The following is a 19,889-nucleotide window of genomic DNA, read 5'->3' as shown; positions in this document are numbered from 1 at the left end:
TCCCTTTGGCCAGTTTGGCTGTGCCCCCTCCCAGCTTCTTGTGCACCTCCAGCCTTCTCAGTTGGTAGAGCATGGGAAACCAGAAAGTCCTTGGCTAGTGTAAGCACTACCTAGCAACAACTAAAACATCAGTGCGTTATCAACTTTGTTCTCATCCTAAATCCAAAACACAGCACTGTACCAGCTGCTAGGAAGGAAATTAACTCTATCCCTGCCGAAACCAGGACATCTTCTGTCATGGGACAGAGTGCACCCTCAGCAAGTGTGCAGATGGTACAAAACTGGGAGGAGTCATTGACAGATCAGATGGCTGTAGTCATTCAGAGGGACCTTGAAAGGCTGGAGAAATGGGCCAACAGATCTCATGAAGTTCCAGAGTTAAATGCCATGTCCTGCACAGGAGTGGGGGAGTAATCCTATGCACCAGTCCAGGCTGGGGGGCCTATCAGCTGGAAAGCAGCTTCGCAGAAAAGATACGGACATTCAGGTGGACAACAAATTGAACATGAGCCAGCAATGTCCCTTCAGTCTGGGCTGCATTCAGAAGAGTGTTGCCAGCAGCTCGAAGTAGGTGATCCTTCCCCTCTGCTCAGCCCTGGTGAGACGCATCTGGAGTGCTGGGTCCAGTTCTGGGCTCCCTGTTATGAGAGGAACAGGGACGTACTAGAGCAAGCCTGGCAAAGAGCCATGAAGGTGATTAAGGGATAGGAACATCTGACACATGAGGAGAGGCAAAGCAAGCTGGGGTCATTCAGCCCAGGTATGAGAAGGCTCAGATAGATGTGATCAATGTGGATGAGTACATTGTGTATTCATGTGTAAAGAAGACTGAGCCAAACCTCACCAGTGTTCAGTGAGAGGACAAGAGGTAATGGGCACAAATTGCAATACAGGAAATTCTCTGTAAACATAAGAGATTCTTGTTTGTTTTTTTTCCCCTGTGAGGGTGGTCAGGCACTGGAAGTTTGTCTAGAGAAGTTGTGGAGTCTTCATCTTAGAGATACTCAAAACCCAACTGGACACGGTCTTGAGCATACTCCTCTAGGTGACCCTGTTTTGAGCAGTGGGTTGGACTGGAAGGTCTCCAAAGGTGCCTTCCAACCTTATCCATTACGTGAAAATCAAGACTAGTCTATTTTGATGGAATAGCCTGTGTGATATTTACTGCATATGTCAAAAGATGAGCAAGGAACCATTTTAGACACCATTTTGCCTGTTACAATGTTCCTGTATAATGATTAAAAATGACATTTTGTCAAACAAATTTCAGATTTTATTCTCCAGTGATGGAAGGCTAATAAGCAGTATTGTTTTTCATATTTCTGTATGTCAAATTAAAACTAAAAATCCTTAAAATACATTGTCTGAAGAGTCATTGTACTTCAGAATTTAACATTAATAAGTAGCAATAAAGAATGCCTCAACTGAAGTTCTTCAGTTTCAGATTCTTTGCTATAAATTTAAGTACTTCATGGTATGAACTAACTGCTCATCTGCATATGTATAATTAATGAATCTATTAAAAATGCCAAATAAAATATTATTATAGGGTTTTGTCTCTGAGGCTTTTTTTGGCACTGAGGATGTAATCTTCAGTAAAACTTGTAGGAATATAATTTTCAAGTGTCTTATCATTAATATTTTATCTATGAAGAACTTGGAAGAATGATTTACTTTTGTTGGGTTTAATGGTCTTTTATAGCTGAAAAAGTTCTTTGCAAAAGGAATCCACGTGTCTATAAAATTACTGAGAAACTGTTTTGCGCTTCCAAATACTTTTTTAAGCACAGTAAATTTTACAGGATAAAAAAGCAGTCTTTTATAGTTAATGCAAATGATGCATTAAGTTAGACCCTTCTCCCAGAGTACAATTTAAAGGTACTCAGAAGTCCAATTATCTTTGATTTAGATGTAAAAATTGCAGAGTAACAGCTGTGCCTGCTGAGTGAATATTCCTCTGCAAAAAGATAGCTTATTTGAGTAGAGTTGAGGACAGATTGGTCGGGGAATGTTTGCCTCTTTTGTGTCTTTTTCAAATTTAACTGCTTCTGGTCAGTTGAAAATGCAAGTAAATTACAAAATAGCATTAAAGCAATTTAGAATTTATATCCTCTAAGTTGTCATTTTGCATGTTACAGCATATTTTAGGTTGTTTAGCATTTATTGTGACTTTGTGGAACAAAAAACCACATTATACTTCAAATTAATACTTACAAATATTGCTGATAATCTTGTTAAATTTGACTGCATTTAAAAGTACAGCTTTTTTTATACTATTGCAAAATTTTTTTAAAGAATCTTTGATACTAAAATATCACTTTACATACAATAACTATATTGAAATATACTCTAATTTACAATACAATTAGAGTATATATAATATTAGTATAAAGTATTATTAGTATGCTAATAAAAGTATTTTATTAGCATAAAGTGTATAATTGTATTATAGCATACAGTATTAGAGTATATATTAAGTAGCATATTAAATTATTAATATAGAGTATAATTAGAATATATTATTTAGGCTATATGTTACATATATTTATTTAGAATTGAAATTTGAAAGATGTTTTTTAATTGAAATTTTGAGGACGTTTACCTTGGTGTGAATGCAACATTAAGTGCAGTTATGTACACTAAGCTGATCTTAAAACTGTACAAAATAGTATGAGAATTAATCTAATTTGTCCTTCTGCAAAAACAGATTTAATACATATATTCCACTATTGATAAACATTGGTCTAATTTTATCTTACAGCACCCTGATCATGGAGCTTTCCTAAACTTCCTGGTGAATCTCCTTCAGGGGTTATCTGTCTTCGCTGTTAGAAGATAGTAGTAGTAGTAGTAGTATTTTAACAGAAATCTATTTTCAACATAAACCCTACTCAAATCTTATTACCACTTTCCTTATCTGAATGTCTGTCTTCCCCAGCCACTGCTGTTGCTTTTTGAAGACTCTTGTAGTTATCTCTGTTCAGTCACATTTATTTAGCCTAAGCATCAATTCATTTAAACTTTTCGTAAAGGTCATGCTTCATTTATGTTTAGTCATTCTCATTTTTCACTTCTGGACTCTCAGTTGGTTTGCACTTCTTGAATTAAGTTGCCCAAAACATAATGTATTGCCCCAAGGTCATACTGCTGCTCAGCAGAGTGGAAGGTTTATTTAGCATGTCCAAATAACAGCATTTCTGTTCCAAGGTTTCATTTTTTGCAACAGCATGGCATTTTTGGTTCATGTGCAGACTGATATGCTCTTTCTCTTTTTCCTGTCCAACTACTGTCTTGCCAGCTGTTTTACATCTTGAATTTGTTGAGATAATTATTCCTAAGGGTCAGATTAATCTATTTTGGCATTAGCCATGTAAAAGTTAGGCAACTAGTCTACACTGGTTGCACAGACTTGTAGGGAGAACACTATAGAGAAAAGACTTCTAAGGCTGATCCATACTAAGACGAATGAAATGAACCAGCTAGAGAGAACCTAGACAACTGGTTTACATGGCAAATTCTAAATTAGCAGGTAAGATAGGCAAGATGAATCTCATCCTCGGTGTAGAATCTTGAAATTGTATTACTGACTTTCATCCATTAATGCATCTGTTCTTTAACTTTTTAAGACATTTTTAAAATTCTTACTCCATCCTACAACGCGTTTACAGCTCCGTGCAGCATAATATCAAATGAAAGTTTAGTGAGTATAATCTTTAGTCTATCATTAGGATTACTCATGAAAATACGCAATAGTACTGAGGTGGATAGACTCCTGTGGAACTCCATTTGATTTGCATGAAAGCAAATGAATTGGTGTTTGGGCTGTCGTTTTGTGAACAGGTGTCATGAAATTGCCTTGTAATGCAATATCTGTTTAACATCAGCACCTCAGCTGAACCAAGAAACCTTTCTTCATCTTACACTTAGTATGCCTCTGAGTCAGTGATTCTCAAAAAAACCTGGTTTGAGAAAAAAAAAGACGACTTGTTTTCTCTCGCATACAAATCTGTGAAAGAAAAGAAAACTTGAGTAAAGGTGCGTTAAAAACGATATTTGGAACAAAATGTCACGGTTGCAATCTGACATTATTTTTTCACATAATATTGGGTTTATCCACATCTTGGGGTAATGCTTTACAGGAGCAGAACAGATCTTCTGGGGAAAAAAAACTGATCAAGAACAACGGCTTCTTGAAGAACAGTTCCTCACTTTTAGAGAAAAAGTTATCTCTGTGTTCCAGAGAATAGGTATTTGATCGCAGATTCCCCCCCCCAAGTACCAGGAAAAGGAACACCGACTGTCTCTCCCCCCACTCTGGCTAATCTTAAAATAAAAATAAATAAATAAGCAAAACGTTATAATTATACCAATAAAAGTTACTCTGAACTTTTTATATTTACAGTTAATGAGAGATGCAGGACCATTGTCATGAGATTTAAAAGTGTGCCAGTATAAATACCTTGGAAAAACTGGTAGCTGAGGTTGTCTTTTACCTTTGTCTCCGAAAGTCATGCAACCCAAGCCTAAAGTTTCCCTGTAGAACAGAAGAATGACTTTGAAACCCTTTTCCTTGCAGCTTTGAGAGAAAAAAGAAAAAGGGGGCGGGGGGGGGACAGGGACAGGACCTAAACAAACAAACCACCAACCAAGCAACAATATTGAGTTTCTCAGAAATGTCAATGTATTTCCAAAAAATGTTCCTGTACTTAGTTTTTCTTAGTTTGTTTACTGGATAAGAATTTACAATCCATTTTAGGCCAAATATTGCTATAAGGATGTTTAAAAACTGAGAGAAAAAAGAAAAAGGGGGCGGGGGGGGGGACAGGGACAGGGACAGGACCTAAACAAACAAACCACCAACCAAGCAACAATATTGAGTTTCTCAGAAATGTCAATGTATTTCCAAAAAATGTTCCTGTACTTAGTTTTTCTTAGTTTGTTTACTGGATAAGAATTTACAATCCATTTTAGGCCAAATATTGCTATAAGGATGTTTAAAAACGTACACAAATATACTCTACACTCATGTTTTGTTGTTATTCTATTGTATCTCTGTTCTATATGAAAAAGGGGCTGGGGGAGAAGAAAATGCAGAATAACACTGTGAAGACTTGAAAACAAGCAGGCTGGATGCAGTGTCTCAAGAGACACGCACTTGCTGAAAGATGTCAGATCTAATTAAGGGAGCTATTGGCATCAATCAGACCTGACAGTAGTATATCAGAGGTTAGTATAACTATAATTAGTGAACTGATTAACAGCAAAGAGGAAAAGAGGGTAATGTTTTGGATCAAACTCCTTTAAAACATTTAGATCGTTATTTAAACTTGAAGGCTGAGTGGCTAATTACATATTTTACAATATACGAGCTAAATTTCACAAAGCATGCAAGCTGTTCTTCCTCACTATGGTTGTTAAAATAAGGTTTGTACTGACTCTAAACAGACTGGTTTTTTCCTTAAAAAAAAAAAAAATACAGAGAGCAGGTGCTCTTATCATATTTCGTCTTAGTACAGCTATTGTTTTCCATAGGTTCTCCTCAGACTAATGTAGCTACTCCACATGTAAAGCTTTATATTCTTTTAGTAAGAATATTAAAAATTTCAGTGCATTCACAGCAACAACAAAAAGGAATTCTTCTCTCTGATTATCAGCCTGGCTGGTTGTACTGGGTTTGATTCCAGTTTATTTTTACTTGGTCAGAGTCCATTGTATTGAAGTTTAAAAGCAGTGTTGGAATTTATAAATGAATTTTGTAATCGCTGGGACATCCAGGACTGTGCTGAAAGCGTAAAATTTTAAATCTTAACGTGCAAACTTAAATCTGTTAATCATAACTGTGAAACGGAACATACAACAAATAAAACTATTGAAAAAAATCAGTTCAACAGTACATGTCAGATGTGTCATAAGTGTCTTGCTCTACTAAAGTGGTGTGCTGATACATTGTGAATCAGTTGCCTAGCTAGTTGCCAGCTAGGTGAACTAGCTGGGTTCTGTAAAGGAACTAAATCATCATGAGTTCCTAGAATTAAGTTATAAAATAAAACATGCTGGACAAAGTTATGTTTCTTCAGTTAAAAATTCATTTGCCATTTTAATGAGATCTGAGTGGCAGCTGTTAAAATTTTTGTTGTTCCATTGTTGATTTCTAGACCTACTGTTGACTGATTATTGATGTTAGCTTTGGTGGCTTACTAATTGCTGCTAGTATGCATCAATATAATGCACCTCTGTAAGTCTTTCTAACATGAAAAACTCAATCTTTTATGTAGATACTTTTTGTAAGTATAGTCTTATTATTGAGTGTTTCTAAGATACTTTTATATATACATGTATATATGATCCTGTATTGCCATTACTTTAGACTACAAATACATGTTAAGATTTGCTATAACATCATCTATTCACCCAAATGGACATACTGTTCATCTGCGTATCTTTGTACTGTAAGGATTATGCTTTACTGGAGGCATAATTCTGTTTTAACTGTGTAAAATACAGCATCAGATGGTTGTCTCTGATCTATGAAAAACAAAATATTTGTATTCATTATTTATTACTTCCTACCTCAAATTCTTGTTTTGAATTGCTGCCCTCTGGTTTACTTTCTGTATGTTTGTTCCACTACCTGCCTGAGCTCCAGCTCACATGAGGTTTTGCGAAATGCTTGAATAAATAATACAGAGTAAAAGTGCAATAAAAAGAGGAATAAAAACAGCGTTACGAAAGTGACTTGCAGGCTGCTGCTCTTGTAACATGTTTTGATGAAGTTTTACCTCAGAGAGTGCCAAAGTGGTAAAGTGTCCCTCATGGGGTGTGATATCAGGTGTCTAATATTAAAATTTGCGAGAAGCTCCAAAGCATCGCTGATTAGAAGGGAAATATTTCCAAATTATACAAAGCCCCAGCATAGCAGCTCTCCCTATGGAATTGCAGAATATGCTGCATTCCAATGAGGGGCTGCTCTGGGTGGATGTGTGTAGTTGTGTGCAGTTTTCTGTGTCTCCATTTCTGCACAAGTAAAGCTCTTGCAGTGAATTTGCTGCCAGAACAAAGCACCAAGATAAATAGTTAGAGCATAAATAGAGTAAACTCTGCAGGTTGCCCATGCCCCTTTGCCAAAAAGCTGTCAGAAGATGAGGAGTGCTGGCTGTGACGGACCAAAGCTTCCTCTAGGATCAGCCACATATTCTTAAATGCTGTTTTCAAGTGTGGTAAGGGGAAATTATAGTTGTGTGTAAAGGAGTGGGAAAAGAAGAGAGAGGACCGGTAGCAAGGTGAAAACAATAAAGATGAGGAAGTTATATTAATTGAAATCTACAGACGTAGATCTTTGAGAGAGTGTCTTTGAATATTGACAAGAAAGCAGCAGTGGCTAGACCAGAATTCCTTATTGCTAACCCTCCATGATGAATCACTGTGGTGGAGACAAACTTGCTACAAGCACTAACATAGAAAGAGGCTGGTTGCATGCTTTCCAAAGCTTTTTGATCCTCAGAGCTTGTATTTCGTACATGAGGTATGTTTTTTTCTTTAACTGTATTTACAAATGAAATAGGCCTTAAAATTGTTTCTTCTCCAACATCATCGAGCCACTTCAGAAAATACTACTTTTTGTAACTTTACTGAATTCCCATATTTGGAATGACACTTTATTTCATCAAATTTAATTTCAGTAAAAGAATTATTTTTAATCTGCAAATGATGAAATAATTTCCAGTCATATCTAATCATTATAGAATCATAGAATCATTAAGGTTGGAAGAGACCTCCAAGATCATCGAGTCCAACCGTCAACCCAACACCACCATGCCCACTAAACCATGTCCCTAAGCGCCTCATCTACACGGCTTTTAAATACTTCCAGGGATGGTGACTCAACCACTTCCCTCGGCAGCCTCTTCCAATGTTTAACCACTCTTTCAGTAAAGAAATTTTTCCTCACATCCAATCTAAACCTCCCCTGGCGCAACTTGAGGCCATTTCCTCTCGTCCTTTCGCCAGTTACTTGGGAGAAGAGACTGACCCCCACCTCGCTACAGCCTCCTTTCAGGTAGTTGTAGAGAGCAATGAGGTCTCCCCTCAGCCTCCTTTTCTCCAGGCTGAACAACCCCAGTTCCCTCAGCCAGTATAGAAAAGCTATGTAACCACATATAGAACCACTCATAGAAAACTATGTAACCACATCATTGTTTTATGTTGTTAAAAGGCAAATTTCTGAAATACCTAACATGCATTTCCCCAATGGAGAATATATTTCAGTTATTTCTGGGCTGTATTTTAGCTGTTTCAGTCTCTTTACCTCTCCTTAGTTTTGGATGTGGTATCTTCAATCAGACTTTTTTATGCTAACAACAAAATGAGGAACTCCACCATCATTGGTCATTGCACAGGAGGAGCACAGGGGGTAGCCTTTAGAGGACAGATGCTCACATAGCCGCAGGCATCAGGTGTTTTTTATAAGATTTAGTTTTCTTTTTCCTTTCCTAAGGATACTGAAATAGTAAGAGGGTTACTTAATAGAAAGTAGGAAAGATACAGAGAAATGTTAATGCAAAATGAGAAAGAAATGGCTGTTAAGAGGGTAAACAAAGAATTAAATTACAGTGGAAATGTGCATTGTTGATTTAATCAATGCTTTGAGAAACAGTATTGTGAATTTCACAGAGGAAGATAACAAATGGAATATTTGCTGTTTATTTAGCAGCTATTCTAATGATTTCAAAGCAAAGAGGAAGTAGTACTTTCATATAGGTATGTTACATATGAAAATATCTCTGTTGTGCTGCAGGGGTGTGGTGACATATGGTCATGAAATGTTTGTGGATCTTGATCCAGCTTTGGGAAGATAATTTCAGTTTGGAAACTTCCCATAACAAACAAGCTTTATTATTGTGATCATTTGACATCCGCAGTATTTTCCTCATGCGGAGGCCTCTGGATTTGTTCATTATAATCTTGAGCTTATTCTACAGTGTCTTTCTAGAAAGAATGATGGATATTAATGCCCAGTGTATACAATAATATGAATTCAAACTTACAGATCAAATGTTTGAAAGTACGTGTGTGTACCATTGTATGTATTTTCACAATTCCGATATAATAAAGGTATACATATTTACATCCTATGTTAAGGAAAGATGTTGAAACTTCTTACTTCGTACTACTACTGCTCTGCTTACAGTATGGCAGTGTGCAGGCTTATTTCTGGAACAGTGCTGATACTCAGAATATCAACACTATCCAGTCTAAGTACAAGGTACTTTTCTACCTTTTATTGTTATAGAAAGCTATGTAACCACGTATTAAAATACTATGTGCTCATGCACAGGGCATGGGGGTAAATAAATTATAGAGAATATTAATATAATGCTTTACTAGAAAGGACTTGCATACTGCATTTATCAGTGCAGTGTAAGAACCTGTGTAGTAAGGTTCTTATAGCCCTACAGGATCATGATTTTATGGAATCTACGGTGAGCTATATGTGTGTTGTAGCAGAAAAATTTTGCGTACCATAGCAGAGTACTTACCTGTTCCTGGCTAGATAAGAACGAAGTCTATTGCTGTGGTTGGTTCTTTTAAGTAATGGTCATGACTAAATGTTAAAATCGACCACTGTTGATAGTGGTTGTTTTTCCTGATGGCATGTATTTGCTGCTTCTCTGAAAAGTTCCCCAAAAAGATGTTTTCCCCACCTTCTGTGAAAAATTCTACATGCAGTTGCACACCAGCTTGCCACCTCTAGCAGTTCTTGGCCTAATGTTTGCATGAGCCTACTAAAAAATAATCAAACATTTTAAGTCACCATGATTCTGGAAAGCACTCTACATAAAAAGTTACTGCTCATAACTGATTTGTGAACACAGTAGCAGGAAAATTAAAACATGGAAGTGAATGCTAAGCTGAAGGTGAGTGAAGTGTTTGGGAGGTGGAGCAGCTGCTCTATTTGGGGAGTTGTGAGAGATTTTCTCAAAAGATTTTGTTTTGTGCATCCTCTGTTTTGGTCGTTCAGAATTTTGTACACCTTTTGCCATCTTTGTTACTTTTCTATTCAGAGCTTTTAATTTGTCAATTCAATTCAGGTTAGTCCTCTGGGATTGTTTTACTGACTAATTCTAGTGCCTGTAAGATTGGCAATTTTTTATTTGGACTTAAAATCTAATGGTTGATACCAATTTTGTAGTTCCGCAAAACCTTTACTCATATTCATTTTGTAAAAATTATTTTATTGAACAGCTCACTGGCAGCAAGATCTACTTTCTGAATGGGGCCGATTACAACACACTGTTTTTCAATCTTCTGTTCCTGCTGTTTGTTGGGAATGTTTCATTTTTATTCTCAGGAATGTCCATAAAATCTCTGCTGTAAGAAATTTAACAATGTCTTTGCTTTGTAATCATTTCATCAATTCATTCAAAAGTCTTGTATTTAAATAATAGTTGAATTCTGATTATCATGTGCATCAGGAATAAAAACTTATAAAAACCTGTTTGAAGAGAAATTGCCAAAGGTATGATTTGGCTTGTAGGGTGTTTACTCAATCACAATATGCAAACTTATACAAACCCATTGACAGTCCCAAAATGTAGGTTGTTATCAAGTCTGATAAAGCAAAAACATAAAATGAGAATATGTTTAAAATTCAGTGTGCATGCCTACTTTACTAATGATGCCTTACCTTCCAGAAAGGTTTGAACAGATGTAAGGTAGACTATTTTGAGAATCCACTTTTAAGATAACAGGGCAGGAAGAATTAAATTTTCTAACCTGATGATTCACAACCAACTGTTCTCCCTCTTTTTTGTAATCAGAATGGTATGTAGTCTAAAACAAAAATGGAACACCCATCCCTTCCTCCTGTCATCCCAGTTGATGTTTAACCTGGGATCCGAGACAACCAGTTCTTTAAACATTCTGGTTTGACAATATCTGGCAGGTAGGAAGAATGACCTAGGTATTTTCTAATTGTTTTCTGGAAATCATAGTAATTAGGAAGTTATCTGTTGGGTTTTTTTTCTGAGTTTTGATTTATTGTTGCATGTATGAAAGGGACAAAAGGTCAGATAAGTGGCAGACATACTTTGAGGCCGAAGTGGCTAAAGAGAGGAAAGCAGTTCTCAAAAATGGTCTTGAAGAACTTAAAAGCAGTGAATATTGTAGTATGGGATGTTATAACTAAATATTTTATATAGTTTGTTCTGAAATATTTTCATATGTGGATTGGACCTGTGGGAGTGTGAATTTGAGGGGATTACCATAATTTTACTAGCCTCAGAGTGTATGCACAAATTATTCAGGCAGAAATCAGATACTAGTCGTGCAAGATGTGTTTGGGAGAACTTAAAGCAGCAAACAAATTCAAAGGATTGCAAGTGAGCTGTTGTAAAGGTAAACCTGCAGGCTGTGCCAACCGCTGGAAATTAATGTTGGACTCTAAGAAATTAATGAAAGATCATTTGATTTCAGTGAGACCATAAGCCTTTTCAAACTAAGAAAAGCCCCAAACAACAACAAAACCCAGCATTTTTCAACATGTTGATCTTCTGAAACTATGGTGAAAATGTAACTTCCTCTTACCGTGAAGTCTGGCTTCTAAGGGACTGAAGAGAAACTGACAAAAATAGTTAGCAAATCATGCAATTACAGAAAAATGCATTTTCACAGTCACTTGAAATTTTGTCAGTTGATGTTGAAATTATCAGTTACTATCGTCCCTTTTGACTTCATTTTTCAAAGTGAAGTAATTGGACTTCTTTGTTTGAGTTCGTACCTGAACATTATGTAAAGTAATGTAGGTATATGTTAAATAACCCTAAAGCTAAATGAAATCATTTTGGGTTGAAAGATGTATTATTTTTTTTAAACTGTTATCTTTTTTGGTATAACAGTGAAATTGATCGGCAGTCCTCACCTAAGACAGAAGATTCTTTGTGATAAGCCCATGTTTTCCCTAGTAGAAAAAGTCAGTGTGGAATAGTTACTAATGATAATCCAAAAAGCATTAGAAAAGGAGAATTGTATGTGCAGAGAGAAATTTACGTTGACAGTAAAAATTTTGACAGTTAACCCATTTCTATTCAGCCATACCCTAATACAAAAACTAGATTGAAATGTCTTGCATGAGTTGCAGTTCATTAAGCAAATGTGACACTTTATTTTCTAGCTATTTCAATACTGAAAGAGGTGAAGAGGTGAACACGCTTCTCAGTGTACTGATAAGTCAAAGCAAAAAAAGAAAATACTAAAAAGATGTTTCAGGACTTGGTTATTGTGTCCTTCCCTTGCCCCCAAATAGAAAGCAGAATCCTTTTGCTGAATCTGACTTTTGAGTTTATAACTTTATGGATAAAATACGTTGTCTCTGAAAATTAATTATAAAAAGAAATGCCACTACTGCATTTAAAACTAATTATGAGATGGATCATAATGCTGCTTTGTTTATTATTTTAATTGAAAAAAATAATCTGTAGCTTTGTTAACATTTGCTGATAGTCAACATTTTCTTTTAGCTGATATTTTTAATTAGCACTTTATATATTTGAATTCAATTTATGGTTTAAGACTACAAAGCTGATTTGTTTGGAGGAATTTTTTTCTCAACTTTAATTTCTATCTGCAAAAAAATATAAGAACCAATCATATTTTCTGGCAAGACATTCTCTGGAGGTCTCTGGTCTTACTACATAAGGCAGTATATCAAGTATAGCTTTTAATTCAGGACATTACTTTGAGTAACATTGCTGTTTTAAATTCGGATCAAAGTAAAAGACCATTATAATGAATATTTAGTCATCACTCAAACAGAAGAATTAATGATACCATTTTAAATATATATCCTGATAACATGACTGCCTTGAAAAAAAAGACTGCAATCTGAACATTGCCAATTTAGAATTAGCAAATTAGCTAAGTAGCTTGCATTTGTAGTATTTCACACCTTAAAGTCTTAATATTCACTGTGAAATATATTTCCTCACTGTTTGCTAATTAATGTTCTGTGGAAGTACAGCTGCTAATTTTTTTCTGGTTGACATGGCTCATTTTAAAGTGGTAACAGTTCATCTGTAGTAGTGCTACAATTCAGTTCATAAATGTTCAGATCATGTATATGATCATACATTTTTACGCCTACCATTTTGTAGGAGTACAAGCATTTGAAAACTCTGTATTTGCTAAGAAAATGCACCCAGTAATATTTTGACAAAACATAGAAACACCCCACACACTCTCTCAGTGATATTAGTGACTCAGTGAGTCTTTCAGGTGTTAAGTTTTAAATATTGCAGGACAGGAACATCTTTTCTGTAGTATCACAAAGTCTCTTGAGGAGTAATTCTTGGTAATTAGTGAAGACTCATATATTCTGATGGTAAAACAATTGGACTGGAACAATATTGTGAGGCAGTACAGGGAAAAATATTTCTCTGAGGAGAATAAATAAATATTATTAGGATATATCTTGTGGAGATCAAGTGAAGAAAAAAGTTTTCATAAATGCATGTGTTTTGTAAGATACTTTTTTTTTTTCCCTAATATTTTGAAAGAAACACAGCAGGATGTAAGCAATCCAGGAGGTTGCTGGAGTGCATTGATGAGAATTTCCTCCTTCAGGTGGTAGTGGAGCCAATCAGGAGAGGTGCTTTGCTGCACCTCATACTCACCAACAAGGAGGGGTTCATTGGAGATGTGAAGATCAAAGGCAGACTTGACTGCAGTGACCATGAGATGGTGGAGTTCAGGATCCTGAGAGGAAAGAACAGGGCAAAAAAGCAAGCTCACAACCCTGGACTTCAGGAGAACAGTCTTTGGCCTCTTCAGAGATCTGCTTGGAGGAGTCCCTGGAGGGAAGAGGGGCCCAAGAAAGCTGGTTAATATTCAAAGATCACTTCCAAGCTCAAAAGCAGTCCATCCCAACGAATAGGAAGTCGGCCAAAAGTGCCAGGAGGCCTGCATGGATGAACAAGTTGCTCCTGGCCAAACTCAAACACAAAAAAGAAGCATACAGAAGGTGGAAGCAAGGACAGGTAACCTGGGAGGAATACAGAGACATTGTCTGAGCATCTAGGGATGAAGTTAGGAAAGCTAAAGTCCTGGTCAGAGATGTCAAAGACAACAAGATAGGCAACAAAAGGAAGACTAAGGAAAACGTGGGCCCATTGCTGAATGAGACAAGGGACATGGTTACACAGGACATGGAAAAGGCTGAGGTACTAAATGCCACCTTTGCCTCAGTCTTTACTAGCAAGACCAGCCTTCAGGAATCCCAGGTCCCAGCGACTGGGGGAAAGTCTGGAGCAAGTAAAGTGTACCCTTGGTGGAAGAGGATCAGGTCAGGAAATACTTAAGCAAAATGGACATACGTATGTCCATGGGCTTCGATGGGATGCATCCATGAGTGCTGAGGGAGCTGGCTGATGTCATTGTGATGTCACTCTTGATAATCTTTGATCGATCATGGTAACTTGGAGAAGTGACCAAAGACTGGAGGAAAGCAAATGTCACTCCTGTATTCAACAAGGTCAAGAAGCATAGGACCCAGGGAATGCCAGGCGAGTCAGCCACACCTGGGAAGGTGATGAAGCAGCTAATCCTGGAAATATTTTCCAGGCGCATATGAAAGACAAGAAAATCATATCATGAGTAGTCAGCTTAGCTTCACCAAGGGGAAGTCATGCTTGACCAGCTTGATAAATTTCTATGATGAAATGACTGGCCAGGTAGATGGAGAACAGTGGGTATTGTCTCATTAGACTTCAGTAAGGCCTTTGACACTGTCTCCCATAAGATCCTCATAAAGAAGCTGTTGATTTGTGGGCTGGATGAGCAGACAATGAGGTGGATTGAAAACTGGCTGAATGGCCGGGCCCAGAGGGTGGTGATCAGTGGCACAAAGTCTAGTTGGAGGCCAGTAACTAGCAGTGTATCCCAGGGGTTAATACTGGGTCCAGTCTTGTTCAACATCTTCATTAATGATCTGGATGATGGGGCGGAGTGTACCCTCAGCAAGTCTGCTGATGATACCAAACTGGGAGGAGTGGCTGATACACTAGAGGATTGTGCTACCATCCAGAGGGACCTCAACAGTCTGGAGAAATGAGCTGACAGGAACCTCATGAAGTTCAACAAGGAGAAGTGCAGAGTCCTGCCCCTGGGGAGGAATAACCCCATGCACCAATATATGCTGGGGGCTAACCAGCTGGAAAGCAGCTTGGCAGAAAAGGACCAGGGTGTCCTGGTGGACACCAAGTTGAACATAAGCCAGCAAATGTGCCCTTACTGCATTAGACAAAGTGTTGCCAGCAGGTCGAGGGAGGTGATCCATCCCTTCTACTCAGCACTGCTGAGGCCACACCTGGAGTACTGTGTTCAGTTCTGGGCTCCCCAGGAGAAGAGTGACATGGACATACCAGAGAGAGTCCAGTGAAGTGCTATGAAGATGATGAACTGGAGCATCTCTCACATGAGGAAAGGCTGAAAGAGCTGGGACTGTTCAGCCTGGAGAAGAGAAGGCTCAGGGCGGATCTCATCAATGTATATAAATACCTGAAGGGAGGGTGCGTAGAGGACAGAGCCAGGCTCTTTTCAGTGGTGCCCAGTGACAGGACCAGAGGCAAATGAGCACAAACTGAAACACAGGAGGACATGTCTGAACATCAGGAAACACTTTTTTACTGTGAGGGTGACCGAGCACTGGCACAGGTTTCCCAGGGAGGTTGTGGAGTCTTCATCCTTGGAGATACTCAAAATCTGTCTCAACATGTTCCTGAGCAACTAGCTCTAGGTGACCCTGCTTGAACAAGGGAATTGGGCAAGATGACCTCCAGAGGTCTCTTCCAACCTCAACCATTCTTTGATTCTGTCTCTATGAAGTCTATAAAGCTGGGTTTCAAAAATGTTGAGACAGCAGATGGATTGCTTTCTAAAAGCTGTTAATATTATGCTGATTGTACTTGAGGTAATTGAATGTTCAGATGGGGAGAAATGTTCTTGCTCAAATTTGGACTAGCAATTTTTGTAAAGGTTTTATAAGTCTCTGCTAGCTCTCTGTGTCTGCTTTTCTTAGCCAGAGCCTTGAAGTATTATTCATAATTGCCCAGTGTTTTTACCGCTTCCATTGTATAATTTCTGTGATAGGAAACTGGTTTTGGTACTAACATTAATGCGTACCATTTGTATACCTCACAGCACCACATTTGGAGGCCACCTAACCTGTCTTGCTGTTTTCTTTTTTTGTCAATCTGGGATCTAGTGCAGCAATCTTAATTTTTCTTATTTGTATGTTGTGTTCTCACAGATGAGATTCTGTTTGGGAAGAAAATGACATGAATCACATGTTCTATTGCGTTTATGTTATCTGGTCAAATTTGAGATCAGATACTGGTAGTATCTGGTCAACTCTTTTAATTTATGATTTTTTTTAGTATTCTACCGTGGCTGCTTAGAATATAGCAAATGCTGACTAGATGAAAACAATTGTTGTGTGTGTAAGCTTTTGTAGGGACTTACTAGTATTATATTTGCTGTAGAAGCATTATCATCTGTAAGGTTGCACTGTGTGTCATCTTAGTATTTTATTTCTGAACATCTAAAGTTAAGAGAAAGCCCAATCATAAAACATGTTTATTATGAAAGAACTGATAGGGATCAGATGCATGTTCTCCTGTCTGAGTGTAGACTCAATTCTTATTTGTGATATGAAGCATGGGTTCATCAAATACTAAATGTTAAAATTTATTTATTATTGTTTGTTCTTTTTTCTTTAAGTAGAATTACAGAAAAATATTTATTGAGAGGAAAAATATGAATGTAATATTGCTTTAAGAGTCAAAGGCCTTGATATTAAAATTTGTGTTAAAATAACCTTGGAATCAAAATCTGTCAGAAGAAACTACCCCACATGTTTTGGGGGGAAAAGTTGGCAATTTAGTTAATACTTTGTCAAATACAGGTATATTATACTGATAGAATTAGGAACTTCTTGCAATTTAGAATTCTTGTTTTAAAAGCTCTATCATAAACCTAGTTTGCTCATCTGTGTAACACTTGTTATATCTATCCTCTTATAGGACAAGGTAATTTGAGATTGTTGACTGGAATTTGGTCAATGTTGGTAGAATTTTAGAAGACAAGTGTCCTGTTCTCTAGATCCTGTCACAGGTTGATAAACTTATTTATAAACATTAACCACTTACAGGTTCATGATCACTGGCCTGTGTTTTCTTTTAGTATCCTGCCTATTTATCAAAGCTGTTAGAAGTTTCCCCATTTTGACAATTCTTAATATCTTTCAATGATTGGTAGTTGAATTTTAAAAAAGTTTCATTTCAGTCAAGATAATCAAACAATCCCTGTCTTTTACTTATTAAAGCATTCATTTTGCTCTGGATATCACCTGAACAAGTGTCGTGGTTTAACCTCAGCCGACAGCTGAGCACCACACAGCCGCTCTCTCACTCTCCCCCCACTCCTCAGTGGGATGGGGGAGAGAATCAGCAGAGTAAAAGTGAGAAAACGCGTGGGTTGAGATAAGAACAGTTTAATAATTGAAATAAAATAATAATAATAAAAGAATATACAAAGTAAGTGATGCACAATGCAATTGCTCACCACCTGCCGACCGATGCCCAGCCAGTCCCCGAGCAGCAGCCCCCCCGGCCAGCTTTCCCCAGTTTATGTACTGAGCATGACGTCACATGGTATGGAATGTGCCTTTGGCCAGTTTGGGTCAGCTGTCCTGGCTGTGCCCCCTCCCAGCTTCTTGTGCACCTCCAGCCTTCTCAGTCGGTAGAGCATGGGAAGCTGACAAGTCCTTGACTAGTGTAAGCACTACTTAGCAACAACTAAACCATCGGTGTGTTATCGACTTTGTTCTCATCCTAAATCCAAAACACAGCACTGTACCAGCTACTAGGAAGAAAAGTAACTCTATCCCAGCTGAAACCAGGACAACAAGATTTGCCCAATTTCTAAACTTTCATATGGGGGCCTGTGAAACAACAGAATCTGAATTTTCCTTTTATTTTCTGAGTGATTTTCAACTGCCGAGTTACAGAGTAACCTTTATTTTAATAGTTCAAAGTTCTTTTTTTCTGAAATAAGTAGGACTGTAAGGTAAGCTTTGTGCCTGTCCCAGAAACCTCAAGCTTTGATAGATAGTGATTCATTAGATTTTTTATAAATAGGCAATAAATAATTGCTCTTAAATCATAGTCATAATGTGCAGGCAAATTATTACTGGATTTCAGTGGATGAGATCCAGTTCTATGGGTGTTTTATACATAGCAGTTGGCACTTAAATAGGAAATTATCTTTGTTCAATAGTATAAGAGAAATCTGCATTTCTATTTCTACTTGAAGCAGCTGCTGCGAATTTTATGGGGGGAGGAGTGGGATGCTTTCTTTAGAGGGACCACTTTAAGTCTGATTTTAAATTTAAAAATGCTACTTCCTTGAATTCTTGTGTTAAGGTTGCATGAAGTGACTGCTAAATATGTTGTCATTGTGGAGAATGGAGGGTACTACAATTGTTTGGCAATTGGGAGATTGAATGTACCTCGCTTTTATCTGTTTGATAGTCTATTACGTAAGGATTTATGGAAAAAGATAAGCCATTGCAAGAGCACACAAGAAACGGCGCCGTAATAGAGACTTACCACAGATGCACCTACATGAAACAGTAAAATTTGAAAGTTAGCTTTTCCAGGACTGGTGGAAGTTGTTTAATCTGTTTTGCCAGTGCAAGGATCAAGATATCAAAATGTACGACTTGAAAGTATGCCTTAGGGAGAAAGCATTTCATAGGGAACTGGAAGCTGTCAGCTCAAGCTTAGGTATAAGGGGGGTCTTAGGTGTTTACTGTTCTGTGGTGAAGAAATATTTTATCACAGATAATTTTTAGTGGGACACATACATTAAATGGCTCACGATTATATAAGGAGTTGATTCTGGATAGCTGCTTAATTGTTTTAATGTGGAAAATGTATACAAATGATGCACAGTAGCTTGAAGTTACTAGTTGATATTTCGGTATGGTTTTCCATACAGAATCCTACTAATAGCCATCCAGTACACATAGATGCAGCAAACTGTGTCTGCCTCAAATATATAAAGTAGGTAAAACTTAAGATAGCTTTGTTAAATTCTATATTGCATTTACTCTACTGTATATTGGAATACTGGTTTTTAATAAATTTGAATCTGAATTTTTCTTTGTAAATGCTGAATATTTCTTTTTTCTGCTCTACTAGATGCTTGTGACTACTCCAGAGAAATGGGATGTAGTGACAAGAAAAAGTGTTGGTGATGTAGCCCTCTCTCAGCTGGTAAAACTCTTGATTCTCGATGAAGTTCATCTGTTGCATGAAGACAGAGGACCAGTACTTGAAAGTATAGTAGCACGTACTTTACGTCAGGTAAGAGTGAAAAAAATCTTCAAAAGAATTTTATTTTGGTCAAGAATAGATAGATTTCAGTGTAAAAGGAGAAATGTTTAGACAATGAAATCAAAATGCTTAGGCAGTTTACAGTTTATTTTGTAGCTATTCTGTATTAAGAATGAAGAAAAATTTTTGTTTTCTACCTTCTGTATTATATCAACTATCAGATTCCTAGGATGCATAATTTGTTACAGAGCTATTTATTTATGATTTATTTACTTAATATTAATTGACTTACTGTACAAGTAACAGCAAAATTAAACATTTTTAAACAAATAATAATCAGGTTAATGTTTTAAGATAACCAAAATTGAACATGTTTTCTTACCAGGAATGCTGATTTTTAATTAGGAGTTTTCCTAGGAGAAAATTTTTTTTAATGAAGAGTAGTGTCTTAAATCTAGGTAAAAATTTCAGCACTGCTAGAAAAATACTATGTAACTTTAC

General features: G+C 37.1%; 1 protein-coding gene across 1 annotated transcript in view; it reads left to right on the top strand.

The window, feature by feature from the left end:
- The window catches only part of ASCC3 (activating signal cointegrator 1 complex subunit 3), a 273,528-nt gene that overhangs the window by 80,648 nt on the left and 172,991 nt on the right, over positions 1–19,889 (top strand). The window contains exon 10 of the mRNA XM_009320160.1: positions 19,254–19,418. Within this exon, the coding sequence (XP_009318435.1) occupies positions 19,254–19,418 (165 nt within the window). The remainder of the gene's footprint in view (positions 1–19,253; positions 19,419–19,889) is intronic.

Source organism: Pygoscelis adeliae, unplaced genomic scaffold (genome assembly GCF_000699105.1).
Source record: "Pygoscelis adeliae isolate BGI_AS28 unplaced genomic scaffold, ASM69910v1 Scaffold41, whole genome shotgun sequence".
Taxonomy (NCBI): domain Eukaryota; kingdom Metazoa; phylum Chordata; class Aves; order Sphenisciformes; family Spheniscidae; genus Pygoscelis; species Pygoscelis adeliae.
This window is presented reverse-complemented; position numbering and strand designations above follow the sequence as displayed.